Source organism: Arachis hypogaea, chromosome 14 (genome assembly GCF_003086295.3).
Source record: "Arachis hypogaea cultivar Tifrunner chromosome 14, arahy.Tifrunner.gnm2.J5K5, whole genome shotgun sequence".
In the NCBI taxonomy this organism is placed as follows: domain Eukaryota; kingdom Viridiplantae; phylum Streptophyta; class Magnoliopsida; order Fabales; family Fabaceae; genus Arachis; species Arachis hypogaea.
This window is the reverse complement of record NC_092049.1, coordinates 67,583,895-67,604,540: the sequence shown is the minus strand read 5'-3', so window position 1 is coordinate 67,604,540 and position 20,646 is coordinate 67,583,895. Positions and strand designations below refer to the sequence as shown.

The 20,646-nt window shown below is 34.9% G+C and overlaps 1 protein-coding gene across 1 annotated transcript; it reads left to right on the top strand.

Moving 5' to 3' along the window:
* Positions 1-1,824: 1,824 nt before the first annotated feature.
* Positions 1,825-7,306, top strand: LOC112742084 (U-box domain-containing protein 13). Its single transcript, XM_025791306.2, has 5 exons — positions 1,825-2,268; positions 3,471-3,587; positions 3,940-4,389; positions 5,283-5,562; positions 6,212-7,306. The coding sequence occupies exons 1-5, from the start codon at positions 1,990-1,992 to the stop codon at positions 6,991-6,993; spliced, it is 1,908 nt and encodes a 635-aa protein (XP_025647091.1). The 5' UTR covers positions 1,825-1,989; the 3' UTR covers positions 6,994-7,306.
* Positions 7,307-20,646: the final 13,340 nt, after the last annotated feature.

The following is a 20,646-nucleotide window of genomic DNA, read 5'->3' as shown; positions in this document are numbered from 1 at the left end:
ATATTTGTCATACAGATACGTGCCATCGACAGAAATGAACGGCTTGCAATGCTTGAAAGCCTCCACACAGGAAGGGAAAGCCCAAAATATCTTATCAAACATACTGTACTCACGCACCATAAAGTGCCTATCATATTACGGTATAGCCTAGATTTCACATATCGTTCCAGGACAGCAACTTAGCAGTGCTTTCAGTAACCTCGATTCTTTATTGTATGACTCCTCCCAATCACCGTATATCTAGATAATTGCCTTTTGCTTCATCATCTAGACCTTTCTTTACGAGGGTTTGACGTGATAATAGCACCTTTTAGGATAGAGATACTCACGGATAGCGAGAATTATATCAACGAGAGGATGACATGACATATTAGACTACTGTCCAATTGTCGGTGGTCTTGAGACATGGTGGTGCTAAACTAGTGTGCGCTCCTCCAACCCTATGCACCTCCCTAAAGAAATAGAACAATCGTGGTTGACATGTACAACAAGCATAACAATGATAAATGAGAATATATAACACAGTTAAACTTGAACTTACGAATATCCGAGATTCTATCTGAGAGCAACACAGAGACGCCAAGGGTAGCCTGCTTCAGATTGTCGGCAATGAACATGGTACTTTATTCGATCCGACTCTACGACTCGGTACTCAGCACTTTTGGGAATGTTGTAATTCTTCACATCCTGCATTACTATATCTCTGCTTTTGAATCTATGGCCAATCCGAAACTCCACACCATTGTCTAAGTTGTAAAAGCTTTCACCCGTGCTAAAAAATGAATTTTTCTCTTGCATCGCGTCGAGATCCAATGTATGATAGCGACTGGGTATAGATGACAAGGTTAGAATTGGGTGCGGGACAGATAGAAGATACCAACGTAATGCCTTGATCTGGGTTTCTGGTACAAATTCCTCCTTATCATCATCTTCAGAAGAACCGCTCTCGTTGCTATCCGCAACATACTCCTCGTCGGAGTCTTCACCGTCAACGTCCATGTCTTCCATTGGACTAGTAGCACGCATTGGTTTGGGTGTGAGAGGTAGGTCATCTTGCACAAGGTCCGACTGGCCAGATCCACCGCCACCGACATCACCAACCTTCGCAGAAAGCGCACTCCATCATTTGTTTCGCCATAATTCTCCCACAGATGTCAAACATTAGGCGCACATGCTCGTCGCCATGGAGCCAAAACAGACGAAACCGAAAAACTCCGTTATCCATCGGTGCTAACAACCTATACCCACTCTTCTGATTTCTTTTCTCCCGCTACCACCAACGCTAGTCAATATGAGACTCTTTAGCTCCGACAAAGAACTTACTCGCCAGGTACGCAACAAAATGGGTTTCTCACTCAAAAATCACCCCAGTATCATTATTTCTCATATGACAATTGGGATATACACTTACAACCAAATATTTACTACTAGACATTTTGGTTTATTTTTCAGAAGAAAAAAGGTAGAGAAAAAGAAGTGAAATGTTGCGGAGGATACAAAGGGTTGCACATCATTTTACCGTTGTTAAAAATTTATCGTTACGTATCTCTTTTACATTGTAAACGTCATAAATATTCGCGGATCTTGTTTACCGTGTAAACAAAATATACAAGTATCTCGTTTCGTGCTTTATCTCGTTTATAATATAAACAAGATACATGTACTCTTATTTTATTTACACCGTAAACAAAATAAAAAATAAAGTATATTTTAATAAAAATATTACAAATTACGTATTTTCATAAGTAAAATATTTATTTCATTTATTTTGAAAAAAAAAATCTTATTTTAGCCCTATAAATTCCCATAAATATCCCTTTAAAAAAAAGGAAAGAACTCTTTCACATTCCATGACTATTCCAAGCTCTAAGCCTCCAACACCTGATTCGAGATTTTGGTGGGACCTAAGAACGAGACACTGCAAATACCTCTCTCTCTCTCTCTCTCGCTCGCTCGCTCTCTTCGTTAACGCATTATCCTCGTTTCTTCATGGAGGAAGAAGAATGCGAGGTTTCTTCGGTACTCAACCACCTCATCTTAGCCGCCACCGAAATCTCAGAGATCGACGGCTTCAAGCACGTCATCAAGAGACAGTGCTTCGACCTCAGCCGTAGGATTAGGTTTCTCGCTCCTCTCTTTCAGGAACTTCTCGACGTTACAGACGCCATCTCAAACGACGCCGTTTCGGCGCTCCTCTCTCTTAAGGAAGCTCTTGCCTCAGCCAAGGAACTCCTCCAATTTTGTTGCCGAGCAAGCCAGGTTTTCATGGTTCGTGCATTGTTTCGTTTTCTGATTCCAGAATCGATGCCGTTTCTTCATTCGTTTCTTGACTTATTTGGATGATTTTTTTATTTATTTTCTTAATAAAAAACGAATCAATTGTTTTGTTTTTGTTCTTGATTTCGTTTTTGTATAGATCAAATTTTATTGATGAGTGAAATAATATCACAAATAGGTCTAATAAGACAACAAGCATGAATATGTGAACAAGAAAGGGAAAAACGAATCAATTGTTAATTTGATAACTAATGTTGCATTTTATTTTTCTGCATTGTAGATTTTGTCCTTATTTAGGAACATTATGATTTGATAATCATTGTTGCGTTTTATTTTTCCCTTAGGTATGTGAGAGTTTCATATTGAAGGGAAAGTAAGTTAACGGAGTAAACCACTAATTTGACCCTCAAAAGATTGTGGTGTTGAAAATTTACTCCTTGAAAGAAAGAAATGCACTCATGATCTTCTAAATATGAACGATGTTTGATAAAATGTACCAATTACTCATTTTACTGCTTAGATTTTGGGTATTTTAATTACAATTTTATTTTTAAGGGGCCAGATATGCGTTTATTGTTTTTGGGGAAGTGGAATTCAACACACTTAATCAAAGATTTTGTTATAAGTCATAAGCTTTATCCAGATAATGATGAAATGCTTTCTAAGTGCTTGCTAGATCATTTGGGACTTTCTAACTCTAATGAGCACATAAAAGAAACATGTTGTCTTGTTTGATTATGCAATTAACTTTTGAAGCTGTTCTAGGTCTACGTGTTAGGCTGTTAGCATTTAACAGTTTCTGTACTAAAACAATAAATTTTACAAAATTAACCTAATAATCTTCACTAATTGTTATTAAAAAACATTGGTGTCTATTGCTTCTTGAAGTGTTTATCTTAGTGCACTTTGCTCCATGAGTTTTGTTTAAAATTTTTTGCTTAAAATGCATTATATCCAATCTTCACTCCCCCCTCTCCTTCTAGAGTTATACAGGTTACCACCTTTTACTTGTTTAGCATATAATAGTAATACGCTCAACATTGTTTCTCTTATTTGAACTTAACTGTTTTGTTTGTGGGATAAATTTGGTAAAATAATTGCTGATGACTTGTACAATTTTACTATATCTACAGAACTCCACTTGCTTATCTGAAACATTCTTCTCAAATGCATTTTTCCTTTTGCAATTGTAGATACTGGAGAGGGAGCAAATTAAATGCAAATTTAATGATCTCGCTTTTAATTTTGAAGAAGCTATAGGCAAGATATCCTGTGACAAACTTGATATATCTGAAGAAGTCAAGGAGCAGGTAAATATATGCTGAACAGAACTGCACGTTAGAATGGGAGTTTCATATAATGCTTGCAGACCATTATTTATTCTGTTTCTGTTATTTATAACTGATCATAGACATCCCTTGTAATGTGCTTTAATGTTTTGAAGGATATTGAATACATTCTAAATATTGCGAAATAAGTTACCCTTTTGTTCTTATTATCCTATGAAGTGTTACTGTTTCAATGAATGTAGGAAAGTATGGTCTACTTTGGTGCCTATGTTAAGAAGTGTTACCGTTTCAATGAATGTAAGAAAGTATGGTCTAATTTGGTGCCTTTGTTTTTTATTTTTAATAGGTTCCTTGATTTTTCATTGTTCATCAGGTTGCACTCGTGACGGCACAGTTTGGAAGAGCCAGGGAACTTTTTGATCCACCTGGTCTTCAGCTTTATGATAATCTGTTGTCCATTTGCAACCAGAGCTATGATGTGATTCCTGAACAAGATAAACTGCATATAATCTGCGAAAAGCTGCACTTTACGAATGTGGGTGACATCAAACAAGAGTTGATTGCACTCGATAAGATGGTTGTAGACATGGGTGGTCATTTTGAGAAAAGCACACAGGATATGTCTACAGTCTTGAAAAAAATTGAAGATTTCATACTGACAGAATCTGCAGATGTTATTATGCTATCAAGTGATGATTCCTCTACTCAAGCTGATGAGTCATACACAAAATTATGTTCTCAATCACTGGTTATACCAGATGAGTTTCGCTGCCCAATATCTCTGGAGCTAATGAAAGATCCTGTAATCATTTCTACGGGGCAGGTGAGACATGAAAATGCCGTATTTTCCTGTCATATAATTCTTTGTTTTTAGAAGAGAATTATTTTAGGTATGCTAAAAGCTTATTGTCTTGTATGACATACTAATACCTTTTAGTTTCATGGCACAAAAATACAGAAATCAATCGTGCTTGTTAACTCCTTTATTGAGACCATCAGAATTGTTTCTCTGTTTGTAATTTATTGTATGAGAATTCCTTAAATGTTAGTTTAAGAGCACTTATCTGTTCTGTTTCCTTCTATTTTAAGCAATAACCCGAGTCCCTTGCATGTTCAATGTAAGTATTCTGAACATAAATTAAATGAGAATGATACTCTGTAGCTTATGGAAGAAAATAGAAAATAAATTGATGTGAAGATCAGCTTCCTTGATCATTGACAAGGCTTAATATCCTCTGGAAGCTGTGAATGAAATAACTGAAATGTGAAACAAGAAAATTATTTGACTATATTTGAGTGTCTTCTCTTTTTATTATTCATGTATATATTGAAATAGTTGTTGAAAAAGTGCTTACAAATTATTCTTGAATAATTTAGTTGGTTAGCTTTATTTATTGCTATATGAGTTAATAAATAATTATCTGTTTCTTCCTTTCTAAAATACTGCAACCATCAATGCTCTTCTCATTTTCAGAAATCTATCAAGCACATTATGAGATAACCTGTTAAAAATCAAGTTGTTATAACAGCTTGATATCTGGGTAGATATGAAATTGGAAACTTTTTTTTTTACTGAGTTCTTTTGTCTTTTAATAGCAATGTATAATCCAAAAGTAGGATTTCAATACTTGAGTATGGTGGTAATAAACTAGTCAATATTCATCCATTTTTAGACTCTTTATAATCCTTCTCTTTTTATCCTATCTCTTTCTGCAGACATACGAGCGAGCGTGCATAAAGAAATGGCTTGAAGCAGGCCATGGAACATGTCCTAAGACTCAGCAGATTCTTTCAAGCTCTGTCCTTATACCCAACCATGTTTTATATATCCTGATATCGAATTGGTGTGAAGCAAATGGAGTGGAGCCACCTAAAAGAACAGGGAAGTTACGACTCTGCAAGGCAACATCAGATGGCTCTTCTGAATTTATAGATATTGATACTCTATTGAGCAGACTTACTTCCAGTGACATTGAAGATCAGCGATGCACAGCAGGTGAGTGTTACAATGTACTTCTGCACTTCCTCTCTCTCCCTCTACCTAGTGAACACACCACACATACACACAGGTTGAAAGCGAAACTACTGGCTCAATTTTGAGCCTGAAAGTATGCTAGTGTTCTTGTTTCTAATATTTTAATAGTTTACCTTCATATGATCTTCACTTTTGTTTTCTCAATCCCTGCAACTATTTGTGGATGCGACCATATTCTTTCATTTAATGTAGTACAGTTGAATGTCTGGGAGATTAGAATTAGGCAACGGTGGAAATAGGAATATTGTAGGGTTATTGTGGGTAGTTAAAGGCAGGATGCAGCAACAGAATGTGTTTCCAGGGGTAAGCTTTTCAACTTTTGGGTTATGTGAAGAACTTGGAAATTGGTATTTTGCAATTGGATAGCTGATAACTCCTAGTATGAACTACAGTAATGAGGTTCTTGGCATTAAAAGCTTACAAGTTTCTCTAGCAAGGATAACCCAAGATGTTGTTGATGTTTTTCAGTTTTGTGAATAAGGGGGTGTTCCTTTTTACATCTTTATCTCTGAGTTGAGAACTATGCTTTTGTGGGATCTCCTAAAAAACCTTATACTTGCTTCCTAATGGTGTCTTGTAAATAACTATTTACCATGTAACCATGCTGCAGAGGAGCTCCGTCTTCTCGCCAAGCGAAGCAGCCAAAATCGAATATTGATTGCTGAGGCTGGTGCTATACCCCTTCTTGTTGATCTCCTCTATGCACTTGACAAGCGCACTCAAGAGCATGCAGTTACTGCTCTTCTGAACCTATCTATTTGTGGGAATAACAAAGAGCACATCATGGCTTCTGAAGCTGTTCTAGGAATTGTTCACGTGCTGAAAAATGGTGTTATGGAAGCACGGGAAAATGCTGCAGCTACCCTTTTCAGCCTCTCTACACTGAATGAGAACAAAGTGTTAATTGGAGCATCTGGAGCAATTAAAGCACTAGTCACTCTTTTCTGTGAGGGAAGTCAAAGAGGGAAGATGGACGCTGCAACAGCCTTATTCAATCTGTGCTTATATCAAGGGAATAAAGGACGTGCAATTAGGGCTGGTATCATGCCTAAGTTGACAGAAATGGTAACTGAACCTGGTGAGGAGATGAGGGATGTGGCATTGGCACTTATGGCTTTACTAGTTAGCCACCCGGAGGGAAAGGCAGTAGTTGGATCCATGAATGCTATGCCAACTTTGGTGGATATAGTCACTAATGGATCTCCTAAGAACAAAGAGAATGCAACTTCCGTGCTTGTTCACCTCTGTATCGGAGATCCAATGAATGTATCAAGTGCCTGTTCACTTGGGGTGATCAATCCTCTCTTGGACCTTGCAGAAAATGGTTCGGACAGGGGCAAGCGCAAAGCCGCACAGCTTCTTGAGCTGATCGGCATTCTGAGATCGTTGTAGATATGCTATAGGAAAACCGTCGGCTAGATTAAGTTTAGGCATAGCTGATGCCATTTTTAATATGCAGCAGCTGGCATAGATTTTAGGTAGTGATTAACCGTATAGGATCATCATTGTTTCCTTTTCATTTTTTGAGTGAAAGGAAATCTCTATTTTACTTGGCCAATTATTTTGTGGCATTCAGTTATTCATGCTGGAAAGTCAGACGTGATGTAATTTGACTCGGTTGAAGTGCAGGCATTCATGTTTTTGCGATGAAATTTCTTAACAATTTTTTTCCCATTAATTTTAATTTAATTCTATTTATTTAACAGTTGCTTTGTCTAGTGTTCCGCTGTTGAACATGATTCTATGATTTGTGCTTTTCCGGTGGTACGTGTTACTCACAAATTCTGTATCCAATGAAGTCACTATTATAGTTTGTCCCCCCTCTTTTTTTCCCTCTTTCTTTTCTTTTCCTTTTTTTTTTTTTTAATATATATTTTGTTTTTGGAGAGGGTTGTCAGCTACTGAGTGCTTTCTCCGTTGGATCTTCTGCCAAAATATTACCACGACTTGGGTTCGATGACTAAATGATTAATCTTGTCGTTTACATTAAAACAGTTGCATGCATATAAGTTTTATATTTTATATTTTCTTTGAATAGTATACTGTACGTCTGTTAGTATTTTGTCAAATCTTGTTAGTTGATGTTTTCGACTTTGATACTTGATAAAGTTACCTATGCTAATTTCAGTTTAATGACATAATGGTTTTGACATTATATATAATCATTCAATTAATAACTTGAATGTTAATTATTAGTATTGCTATAATGATTTTTAATTGTAGATTAGATTTTGTTATTGATATTATCGGCAGATTTTGCTATGAACGAACTAGTATCAATTTTTCATTAACAGTCCTACTACACATACACGTCTCTTTTTGGCAAACAAGTCAACACAAATTAATCCTAACTCAACAAAACTCACTTACATAATGCGTGTATGAAATCACGCTGTTCCTCCTCCTCCTCTTTCTCTCGTCGTTTTTTCTTCTTTGTTTAATTTTCCTCTTCGTCGTTCTTTTTTCTTTGTTTAATTTTTTCTTCCAAAAAGAATTATGAAAAAATTAAATAAGAAGAAGCAACATATGAGGAGGAAGAAGAGGAAGAATTTTAAATTTTGCATAACTTATCCGTACAAATACACCAAAAATTCTTAACAATACATATAAATGTTTTAGTTTTACACCAAAATTTGTTATAAATACACATTTTTTTAATGCTGTATTTTTTTCTTTTTTTTTCCTTATTTCTTTCTTTCTTTCAATTGAATGGATGTAGGTTCATCCTCTTTCAAGTAATTTTGCAACATTATGTATTTCTCTTTTTTCTTTGTTTGATTTTTTTTTTAATTTTTATTCTTGTTAAGAGAGTAAAACAAGAAGAAACTTGCGAAGGTAAAAGAAAAAGGAAAAGATAAATAAGAAAAAAAAAGAATGAAGATAAAAAAAAGAAGCAGTAGAAGATGAGGAGGAGGAAGAGGGAGTTTTGAATTATGCAAAAATTATCAGTACAACACCGAAAATTCTTAACAATACACATAAATATCTTAGTTTTATCATGAAATTTGTCGTAAATACATAAAAATATTTTTTTAATGTTGCATTTTTTCTTGTTTTTTTTCTTATTTCTTTCTTTCTTTTAGTTGAATGAATGTAGATTCATTCTCTTCCAAATAATTTTGTAGTATTATGTATTTTTTCTTTTTCTTTGGTTAATTTTTTTTTTGTTTTTATTCTTGTTAAGAGAGTAAAATAAGAAGAAATTTGAGAAGGTAAAATAAAAAGAAAATGATGAATAAGAAAAAAGAAAGATGATGATGATGAAAAAGAAGAAGCAGTAGAAGATGAGAAGGAGGAAGAGGAAGAGAAAGAGGAGGAGTTTTGAATTATGAAGAACTTATCAGTATAAATATACCGAAATTTCTTAACACTACACAAAAATGTCTTAGTTATACACTAAAATTTGCTACAAATATGCAAAAATATTTTTTTTAATGCTGCATTTTTTCTTCTTTTTTTCTTCTTTTTTTCTTTCTTTTAGTTGAATGAATGTAGGTTCATCATCTTTCAATATTTGTTTCATTTTTTTTTTGTTTTTATTCTTGTTAAGAGAGTAAAATAAGAAGAAAGTTAAGAAAATTCTATGGCAAAAATTTTGGATCAGGCAAATCATCAATATGGCAAAAATTCGACGATAACGATAACAATAACGACAATAACGAGAATGACGTTATGTATAAGAAAAAGACGACGATGACTAAAACGATGATGATCATGATGATAAACATGATGGAGGAGAAGGAGGAAAGGAAATAAGGAGAAGAAAGTCCAACGCGAAAAGAAGAAGGAAGAGGAGGAGAAGGAGGTGGTGTTGGTGACGACGATAGCAGAAAAGAAGAAGAAAAAGAACGTGCAGCAGAGCCAGAGACGCGTGAGTATATATGACTTTTTGGACTTGTTTAGTTAAATGAGTTGTATGTAGAGATTAATTCTTTCATTAGATCCTTAGATGCAGATTTTGTTGCAAATTCAATTTTGAAATTTATTTACGAATCTATTGCTCGTAGATTTAGTTGCAAATCCTAAATAAGAAAAATGAAAATAGAATGTTTGTGGTTTACCTTTGAATTTTGTTGTGAATCAATTATCAATGAAATTTATTACAAAGGTTACTTGCAATTTTGGTTGAGATCTCGTTAGCTACAAAGATTACTTGTAATTTTTGTTGTGAATGTATCTTTTGTGAAATTTGTTGTCGCCCATACTGGTGACTTTTTTTTTCCGAATTTGATACCTGTCACAAAATTCACAACTAAATTTGTAGTAAAATTTGATAAGATCATCCAATCTTTCCAGAAATTAGTTACAAACCTCGAGTGCTTCTCATAACAAAATTAGCAACAAAATACGTAAAAAACAAAAGTATCTATGGATTTTGACAAAATTTAATAGCAAAACTCCTGGAAATCGACTTATATATATATATATATATATATATATATATATATATATAATTTTGACTTTTGACCCTAGAGCATTTATACTTCATTATCGTAGTCTAATCCTCAATGCACGGAATTCAAAAATAGTCCTTCAATGATGATAATTAGATCATTCAGTGCATGCTCATGCAAACATCCATTTTCATATTCCATGCAAAATAAATAAATAAATAAATAAACAATTTACCCCCGCAAAATCCATATCAGGCACTCAAATATTTTCCATTACGAGTCCAAGGCCAAAAATAATTGAGAGACTGACAACATCATAACAAAAATGATGCTTGGTAATTTATTCTATTATTGAAAATAATTGAGTGTAGATAATGTATATAAATTTGTTTTTCATGAGGAACACGAGCGCACTACGCAAAAAAGTATATACACTTAACATTTGTGCATGGAAATTGTCTTCTATCTCTTGTGAACCGCATTTTGTTTGGCTGAAAAGTTGGTCAACACGATAATTTGAATCTATTACGGAATAATTTGATTTGATTAGATATATCTAAAGCCTCTTTAGTCTTTACCATACCTTTACCATCATTAAATAATCACAATTGACTAAATGATCGTTTAATTTATAGCCAAAATTTAAGACACTATTGTTTTAATTTTTTACTAGGATAAATAAACAATTACTAATTGTTCCTAGGTTTATCTAGAAAAAGGGTGATTTGGGTCTAAATGTGAGGTCCAAACACTTTTAGGTGAAAGATTTGTCGTCTTTTTCTGTAGGGATGAAGGTGTCCGAGTTCCTTATAAAAAGGTGTGGAGTGGTACCTATAAGATACTCCGATACTTAAATCAGCAAGGGTCTTAAGTAGATTTTTTTAATAGATTAGAGTTGAGAGTTACCTGAGGTAGTGGGGTATTTATATAGTAGTGAAGATAAGTTATCTTTGGTAACTTATCCACTTATTTTGGTGGGAGGTTATCTTCCCCCTTTTATCTTGGGAGTTGTTGAGATCTCATATTTGAATATATGAAAAAGTTTGTAGGAGTAGTTAGTCTTGAGCATTAGGTTGGGTGTGCTGGTAGGTAGGTTTTGAATTTTGTTAGTTGGGCCTTGCCTGTTTTTGGGTTAGGCTGAGTTGTGGGCCAATGTATGAACAGTGCCCCTACTCGAGGCCGAGTTCTTTGTAAGTCGGGCTCGAGCAATCTACCGAGTCGCTTTTCGGGTTGCCTTTTGTCGTTATGGCTAGTGAATCATGTTGGATTCTCGACATGATTTTTGGGAACAGGTTGGGAGGTCAGAGTCTCAACGTGTGGTGTTGAGAATTATTGCCGGTTTAGAATCAATCAAAATAAGAATCACTTCGTTAATAGTATAGTCCAAACCAACAATGAACTCTCACAATCAAATTAATTCAAAGAATTTGTCAGAATCAATACAAAATAATCGAGAGTTTTAAGTCCCGGGTTGTCTTCCCTAAGAGTTGCAATGAAATGCTCAATTATTGGCTATGGAGGATTTGTGGGTTTTGATTATAAGAGGCAAGAAATTAAAATGGCAAATAATTAAATAGGAAGCAAGTAAAAGCAATGAAAATAAAAATTAAATGGCAAAAAAGGCTCTTGGCAAGAACTAGGGAATTAAGGATTCCTATCCTAGTTATGGACCACAAATATGGTAATTGTGCAGAATTAATTCCAATTAGTCAATCCTAACATCAAGAACTAGTCAAAAAGGCATAATTGATCTCAATCCACAAGTCCTAGCCAACTCTATTAATGGAAGGCTTAGAGTTAGTGGAAACCAAATCAACTAACAATTCTCACACAATGTAGAATGGACATCCACCACTCAAGTTTACCAATTACCCAATTTTCTAACCAATAGTGTGAAAAACTAGGCAAAAATCTAACCAAGCATTTTATCAAACACTTGGAAGGCATAAAAAGAAAGTATGGTAAAATAACAAGAAATAATAAATTCTACAACTACCATATGGATGAAAACAATAATAACAACTAAATTAAACAATAAGAAATATAAAACATGAATTGCATTAATTGGAATTAAAAGTAACAAAGTGTCATAAACATAAAGGAACAAAAGAAGGGAAATAACAAATAGAAGTAAAAAACAAGGTGCAATAACAATAAATGGCAAGGAGAACTAAATGAAAACAAGAATTAAACCTAAATCTAAGAGAGATCTAACCTAATCTACCCTAATTCTAGAGAGAAGGGAGAGCTTCTCTCTCTAGAATATGACCTAAAGTATGTTTCTAATCTACCCTAATTGCTCTACTTGACATGGAATGATGCCCCTTTGATATAGCACTCAATCAGCTTCAGAAAATCTAAAACTGGACTTTGGAAGCCTAGAAATCGCCCCCAGTATTTTCCTTTAAGTGAGTCACATGCGCTGATTTGTGGGTACGCACAGATGTGTGCGTACGCACAGATGTGTGCGTACGCACATGTGCTGAATTTTCCTCTTGTGCGTATGCAGAGGATGTTGTCCATACGCACACATGACTGTGTGCTCCTCCTTTGATTTCTTCATGTTTTCTCCCTATTGCATGCTTTTCTTCCATTCTTATCAAGCCATTCCTATCTATTATACCTGAAATCACTCATCAAAACCTTCAAGGTATCGAATGGGATGAAAGTGGGATAAAATTGATTAAATTAAGCACAAAATAGCATATTTTCACAATATAATTAAGCCCAACTTTGGGAGAGAATACAAAAGTATGCTATTTGAATGAATAAATGTGGGTTTATACGATGAAATCCACTCAAATCAATACAAAATTTATCGTCAAATATGGATTCATCAACGTGATTTTGAGCAGTTGTAACATCTTAGTAGTGTAACAACCCGAATTCTTATGCTAACACGATGTTTTTCGAAAAATATTATTTTCAACAATTAGTTTTATTTCGATGAGTCAATACTCAATATCATGTTTCAAAGTAAAATAAATGATAATATAATTTTATTATTATGTTATTAATTTATTTTACATGCTATAATTATAATAAAGTCTAGATAATAATATTATTATTATCAAGTCCGATATTTGTCGATATAAGTAATTATCGGTATTTCTTGATGAGTTTAGAGTTGCTAATACTTCATCAAATATCTTTCATTTTTAAGTTATTAATGTCATTTATATTAGTAACTCATATATATTTAACCTATATATATTATTACTTGTGTTTTAATATATTCAGTTTTTATAATTATTCGTTTAAAATATTTATAATTTGAATCACTGACTCAACAGCTCCAAAACTTAACACCTAACCACTAAACTACCATTAATCATTATCATTAACTTAGTTCCATTCTCATTGGCCGAAGCCATTAAAGAAACAAAGAAAAAGAAATTGGCCGAAGCCATTAAGGGAAGAAAGGAAAAGAAATGGAAATGTGGCTTATATGCATATATACATATATATAATGGCCATTATGAGAACAAAGGAGAAGAAATGGAAATGTGATTTATATGCATATATACATATATATAATCATGACACATGTCTCCTTCATTTATTAACCATGACACCTAATGATACTTTAACACCATAAATCCTCATTCATCACTAATCAGCCTCTAATCATCTTCCTTTCTCCTCATGCATCACCGAATGTACTTGAAAAAAAGAGAGAGAGACCAAGAGTGTTCCTTGAAGAACCGTGACCTCCCATGAGTTTTTGGCTTCGATTTTTTGTGATCCGTAATTCTAATAAAAAATATAATTCAATTAAAGTGATCGTATCTTTCTCTTTTACACGTTGACGTCACTTATATTCGGTAAAATTCGACGGTGATATAGTTCTTTTTTTTATTAAGTTCGACCAATTGGAGTTCTAGGAGGCACAAACAATTTCTGACGTTTTCTTCTTTAGCAGCTCGGTCAAAAAATTTTTTCGAAATTTTCATTGTTTTGATTTCGTACGGAAGTAGAATTATGGTAATTTCTCGCCAGTTAAAATTTATTTTGGATAAGTGAAATTATGTTGTTATTGATTATTGATTGGATTTGATTAAATTTATGTTGAATTTTTATGATATATTAATATTTGTAATAAATTTGAGGTTCGGTCGGTTTAAGTGCAGCAAAAGACCGGATTATTTTGATAAATTTGGGGCTAGGATTATTTTAGAAATCAAATAAAATTTTGTGTAATTAAAGGACGGAGAGATTAAATTAAAAGCTGTGAAGAATCGGTAACCGTAAAGCTCAGAAACGTAAAGTTCAATATATATATATATATATATATATATATATATATATTGAACTAATTATAAAAAGATATTTTTCGGTTTAAAGAACTGTATTTATTACCATGATAATATTATTAATTTGAGAATAAAATTATATTTTGATTAAAATTGAGGTTGATTTTAAAAATAAATAACTTTAGAGGTATTTTGAGTAAAAAATAAGTATTTGGGGATGAGTGAGTATTTTGATAAAAACTCAGTTACTTTTGTAAATATTAATAACCAAAGAGCTAATTAGTAGTTTTCTAAAAGTATTGGGTTAAAAATAAAATAATTAAAAGTTTGAGGTTTAAAATATAATTAATAAAAGTTTAGAAGTAAAGTTTAAAAGAGATAAGTCTTCAAAGAAGCTATAAATACTATTTATTACTTAAATTATTTTATTTGTATTAAAAAAAATTATTATTGTTATTAATTTATTAAGAATTTATTTAGTAAAGATATTATTATTATTGATATTATCAATGGTAAGATAGAACAAAATAAAAAAGAGAATACCCTTTTTAAAAGATTTAGAGTCACAAAGTTAACTTAAGAATCTTATGATTCTTTTTCCATAAAATACTTAGTGGATGGTGAGAGAACAGTATGAAGATAGTTTGAACTATTAAAGATAAATAAGTAAAAGACTGAAGAAAGAGAGAAGATAAATTGGCACATGTGATTATGGGAAGGTCACAAGAGGGCGACGAGAGTATGGTTATGGTGTCGAAGGATAAATATTAACAACCTATGGACTTTTTATGTGAATGATTGTGCAGGGATGCCCATATATATAGAATGGCTTCCAGGAGAAGGGGTCACATGCTTTAGCTGGAGAATCAGCGGTTGCAAGAAGTAGAAACTTGCAGAGGTTATATTGTTGGAATACCATATCCAACTTGTGAGTTGGATTGCATCGGGTGCGGGTCGAAATCGACAAATTAGTTCATTACCTGCGATAGGACTAGACATGCATCATCCTTGCTGCACATTTGCATTTTACTTGATAATGTGAAATTCTTTGTGATTGTCTTCTTGTATTTGTGCATTCCTTAATTAATGGTATTTTGAATTGTTGTGACTAGCTATTTCTCAGTGATTCTTGTATTTGCGTAACCATGAGGCAGATTACCAGCTCTCTAGCAACTGTCATAGTTACGTACAAACTCTCGGGAATGTCTATAGAGAGTAGGCCAGTAGAAGCCACATTGGAGGACCTTAGTGGTTGTTCGCTCACCTCCGAAATGTCCTCCATATTGTGATCCATGGCAATGCCATAGGATCTTTTATGCATCTTCTCTAGGCACGCATCTGCGGATCATGCCGTCTGCACATCTCTTAAAGAGATATGGTTCATCTCACAAGTAGTACTTTGCATCAGAAATTAATTTTTTCGTTTGCTGTCTACTGTATTCTTTGGGTATGAACCTCACAGCCATATAGTTTGCAATGTCTGAAAATCATGGTATTTCCTGAATGGCAAAGAGTTGCTCATCCGAAAAGGTCTCAGAGATCTCAGTAGGAGGGAGGGACGCCCCTGCTACTGGTTCTATCCGGGACAGGTGATCAGCTACCTGGATCTCTGTCCCTTTTTTGTCTCTTATTTCTATATCAAACTCTTGCAGAAGCAACACCCATCTTATGAGCCTGGGTTTTGAATCCTGCTTCGTGAGTAGATATTTAAGAGCAGCATGGTCAGTGTAGACAATCACTTTGATCCTACTAAATAGGATCTAAACTTGTCAATGGCATAAACCACTGCAAGCAGCTCTTTTTCTGTGGTTGTGTAATTCTTCTGTACGTCATTTAGAACACGGCTGGCATAGTATATAACGTGCAGAGGCTTGTTATGCCTTTGTCTTAATACTGCACCAATAGCATGGTCACTGGCATCACACATTAACTTGAATGATAATGTCCAGTCTGGTGCAGAAATGATAGGTGCTGTGACCAGCTTAGTGTTCAGAGTCTCGAAGGCCTGCAAACACTCTGTGTCAAAGACAAATGGTGTATCAGCAGCTAGCAGATTACTCAGAGGTTTTGCGATTTTTGAAAAATCTTTTATAAACCTCATGTAGAATCCTGCATGTCCTAGAAAGCTTCTGATTGCCTTAACATTGGTGGGTGGTGGTAATTTTTCAATTACCTCTATCTTAGCTTGATCCACCTCTATTCCTTTGTTCGAAATTTTATGCCCAAGGACAATTCCTTCAGTCACCATAAAGTGACATTTTTCCTAGTTTAAAACCAGGTTAGTCTCTTGGCACCTTTTCAGAACAAGTGCTAGATGATCAAGACAAGAGATGAATGAATCTCCAAATTCTGAGAAGTCATCCATGAAGACTTCCAGAAAATTTTTCACCATATCAGAGAAAATAGAGAGCATGCATCTCTGAAAGGTTGCAGGTGCATTGCACAGACCAAAATGCATCCTTCTGTAGGCAAATACTCCAGATGGACATGTGAATGCTGTTTTCTCTTGATACTGAGGATCTACTGCAATTTGGTTATAACCTAAATAGCCATCCAAAAAGCAGTAATAGTCATGACCTGCTAGTCTTTCTAGCATCTGGTTTATGAATGGTAAAGGAAAATGATCCTTTCTGGTGGCTGTATTGAGTCTTCTATAGTCAATACACATACGCCACCCTGTAACTGTTCTTGTAGGAACCAATTCATTCTTTTCATTGTGAACCACTATCATACCTCCCTTTTTGGGTACAACTTGTACATGGCTTACCCAGGGGCTATCAAAAATAGGATAAATAATCCCAGCCTCTAGTAATTTAGTGACCTCTTTCTGTATCATCTCCTTCATGGCTGGATTCAGCCGCCTTTGTGGTTGGACCACTAGCTTAGCATCATCCTCTAATAGGATCTTATGCATGTATCTGGCTGGGCTGATTCCCTTAAGGTCACTTATGGACCACCCAAGAGTTGTCTTGTGTGTCTTTAGCACCTGAAGTAGTGCTTTCTCTTCCTGTGGCTCTAAGGCAGAGCTTATGATCACAGGGAAAGTGCCATCCTCTCCCAGAAATGCATATTTCAAGGATGGTGGTAGTGGTTTGAGCTCGGGTTTAGGAGGCTTATCCTTTTCTTGAAGAGTTTTTAGAGGCTTTCTGTTTCTTCTGGTTCCTCCAAATCAGGCTGAACATCTTTAAAGATGTCCTCTAGCTCTGATTCGAGACTCTCAGTCATATTGATCTCTTCCACCAAGGAGTCAATAATATCAACGCTCATGCAGTCATTCGATGTGTCTGGATGCTGCATAGCTTTGACAACATTTAACTTGAATTCATCCTCATTGACTCTCAGGGTCACTTTCCCTTTTTGGACGTCAATGAGAGTTTGTCCAGTTGCTAGGAAGGGTCTTCCTAGAATGAGAGTTGCACTCTTGTGCTCCTCCATTTCCAGCACTACAAAGTCAGTGGGAAAGGCAAATGGCCCAACCTTGACAATCATGTCCTCAATTATGCCTGATGGATATTTAATGGAGTCATCAGCAAGTTGAAGACATATCCGGGTTGGTTTGACCTCTTCAGTCAAGCCAAGCTTTCTGATAGTGGATGCAGGAATTAGGTTGATACTTGCCCCAAGGTCACATAGAGCTGTCCTGGTACAAGTACACTCTAATGTGCATGGTATCATAAAGCTTTCAGGATCCTTAAGCTTCTTTGGTAAGCTTGTTAGAATGACTGCACTGTATTCTTCAGTGAGAAAAACTTTTTCAGTTTCTCTCCAATCCTTCTTATGACTTAAGATCTCTTTCATAAACTTAGCATAAGAGGGTATTTGCTCAAGTGCCTCTGCAAACAGAATCTTTATTTCAAGAGTCCTGAGATAGTCTGCAAAGCGGGCAAATTGTTTATCCTGTTCCGCTTGGCAGAGTTTCTGAGGATAAGGCATTTTGGCTTTATATTCTTCAACCTTAGTTGCTGCAGGTTTATTTCCTACAGAGGCAGGTTGAGAAGCCTTCTTGAGGGAGTTATTATCAGTACTTGCAGGTGTCTGATCCTTCATTGGCATTTGAACGCCAGGATAGGGAGATGGATGGGCGTTTAACGCCAAATTCCTACCCTTTTCTGGCGTTTGAACGCCAAAACTGGACATGGATCGAGCGTTTAACGCCAGATTCCTACCCTTTTCTGGCATTTAAACGCCAGAACTGGACATGGATTGGGCGTTTAACGCCAGTTTTTCACCCTTTTCTGGCGTTTGAATGCCAGAATTATTCCTCTCTGGGCTCTTACTGTCCTCAGAGGGATTTTGGGCAGTGGTTTGCTTATCCTCTGTCAGTTGTTCCTTCCTTGACTTTCTGTTGCCTTGAGTTGAGACATTTAATGTCTTCCCACTCTTTAATTGAACAGCTTGGCATTCTTCTGTTATCTGTTTAGATAGCTGCTGTCTTGTCTGATCCAATTGTGCTTCCATATTCTGGTTAGCATTTTTAGTGTCTTGGAGCATCTCCTTGAATTCTGCAAATTGTTTTGTTATAATAAGCAATTGCTGATTGAGTTCAGCAACTTGTTCTTGAGGACTAAGTTCAGTGGACACTACTTTAGCCTCTTCTTTCAGGGAGGACTCACTGCTTAAGTACAGATGCTGATTTCTAGCAACTGTATCAATGAGCTCTTGAGCCTCTTCAATTGTCTTTCTCATGTGTATAGATCCACCAGCTGAGTGATCTAGAGATATTTGAACTTTTTCTGTAAGCCCATAGTAAAATATGTCTAACTGCACCCACTTTAAAAATATTTCAGAAGGGCATTTCCTTAGCATCCCCCCGTACCTCTCCCAGGCATTGTAAAGAGATTCATTATCCTCTTGTTTAAAGCTTTGGATGTCCAGCCTTAGCTGTGTCATCCTTTTTGGAGGGAAATATTGATTCAGGAATTTGTCTGACAACTGTTTCCATGTTCTTATACTTGCCGTGTGTTGGTTATTTAACCACCTCTTAGCTTGATCTTTTACAGCAAATGGAAACAGTAATAATCTGTAGACATCCTGATCCACTTCTTTATCACGTACTGTGTCAGCAATTTGTAAGAACTGTGCTAGAAACTCAGTAGGTTCTTCCTGTGGAAGACCGGAATACTGACAATTTTGTTGCACCATGATAATGAGCTGAGGATTTAGCTCAAAACTGCTTGCTTTGATGGGAGGTATACATATGCTACTCCCATATGCAGCCGTAATGGGGTTAGCATATGACCCCAGAGTCCTTCTGGACTGTTCATTTCCACTTAGGTCCATGATGGATAAAAGGAAATTGATGTGAATTGCAAGTAAAATATATTTTTATTTTTTATTTTATTTAATTAAAAACAAACCGAATAAATAAAAAAAAGAAATAAGATAAAATAGAATAATTAAAAATTAAAATATAAATTTCGAAAACTAAGAGAAAAAAAAAAAATTCGAAAACTAAAATAATTACTTAATTAAGAAGATTAGAAAAACCTTGGATATGATTTTTTGAAAGGGATTTTGAATTTAATGCGGAAAGAGAAAAACAATAAAATGACACCAAACTTAGAATTTTTTTGATCAAAACAAAGAAAACAAACAGGAAAACTTTGAATATCAAGATGAACGCTGAGAGTAACTTTTGAAAACTTTTTAAGAAAATAGAAACACAAAGGACACCAAACTTAAAAATTTTTATACTCGGAGCACTAGTAATTCGAAAAAAAATGAAAGAAAAATAAACTTATGCAATTGACACCAAACTTAAAATATGAAACTAAACTCAAACAGAAGACTAAATTATAAAGTTAATGGTTTTGAAAATTTTCAAAAATAATTTAGAAAAATAAAATAAGAATTTTAAAATTTTAACCAAAAACAATAATAGAAGACTCTAAACCAAAAAGAAAAATTTTTCCTAATCTAAGCAACAAAATAAACCGTCCGTTGTCCAAACTCGAACAATCCCTGGCAACGGCGCCAAAAACTTGGTGCACGAAATCACAATCACACTTTTGCAATTCCGCACAACTAACCAGCAAGTGCACTGGGTCATCCAAGTAATACCTTACGTGAGTAAGGGTCGATCCCACGGAGATTGTTGGCTTGAAGCAAGCTATGGTTATCTTGTAACTCTTAGTCAGGATATCAATAATAATTCTCAGTTTTAATTGGAATGAGTAAAAGAACATGGGTTAAATAATACTTGTTATGCAGTAATGGAGAACAGGTTAAGGTTTTGGAGATGCTCTGTCTTCTGAATCTCTGCTTTCTTACTGTCTTCTTCTTCATGCACGCAAGGCTGCTTCCATGGCAAGCTGTATATTGGTGGATCACTGTTTCAATGGCTACTATCCGTCCTCTCAGTGAAAATGGTCCAGCTACGGGTTTCGTAGGGCAATCAT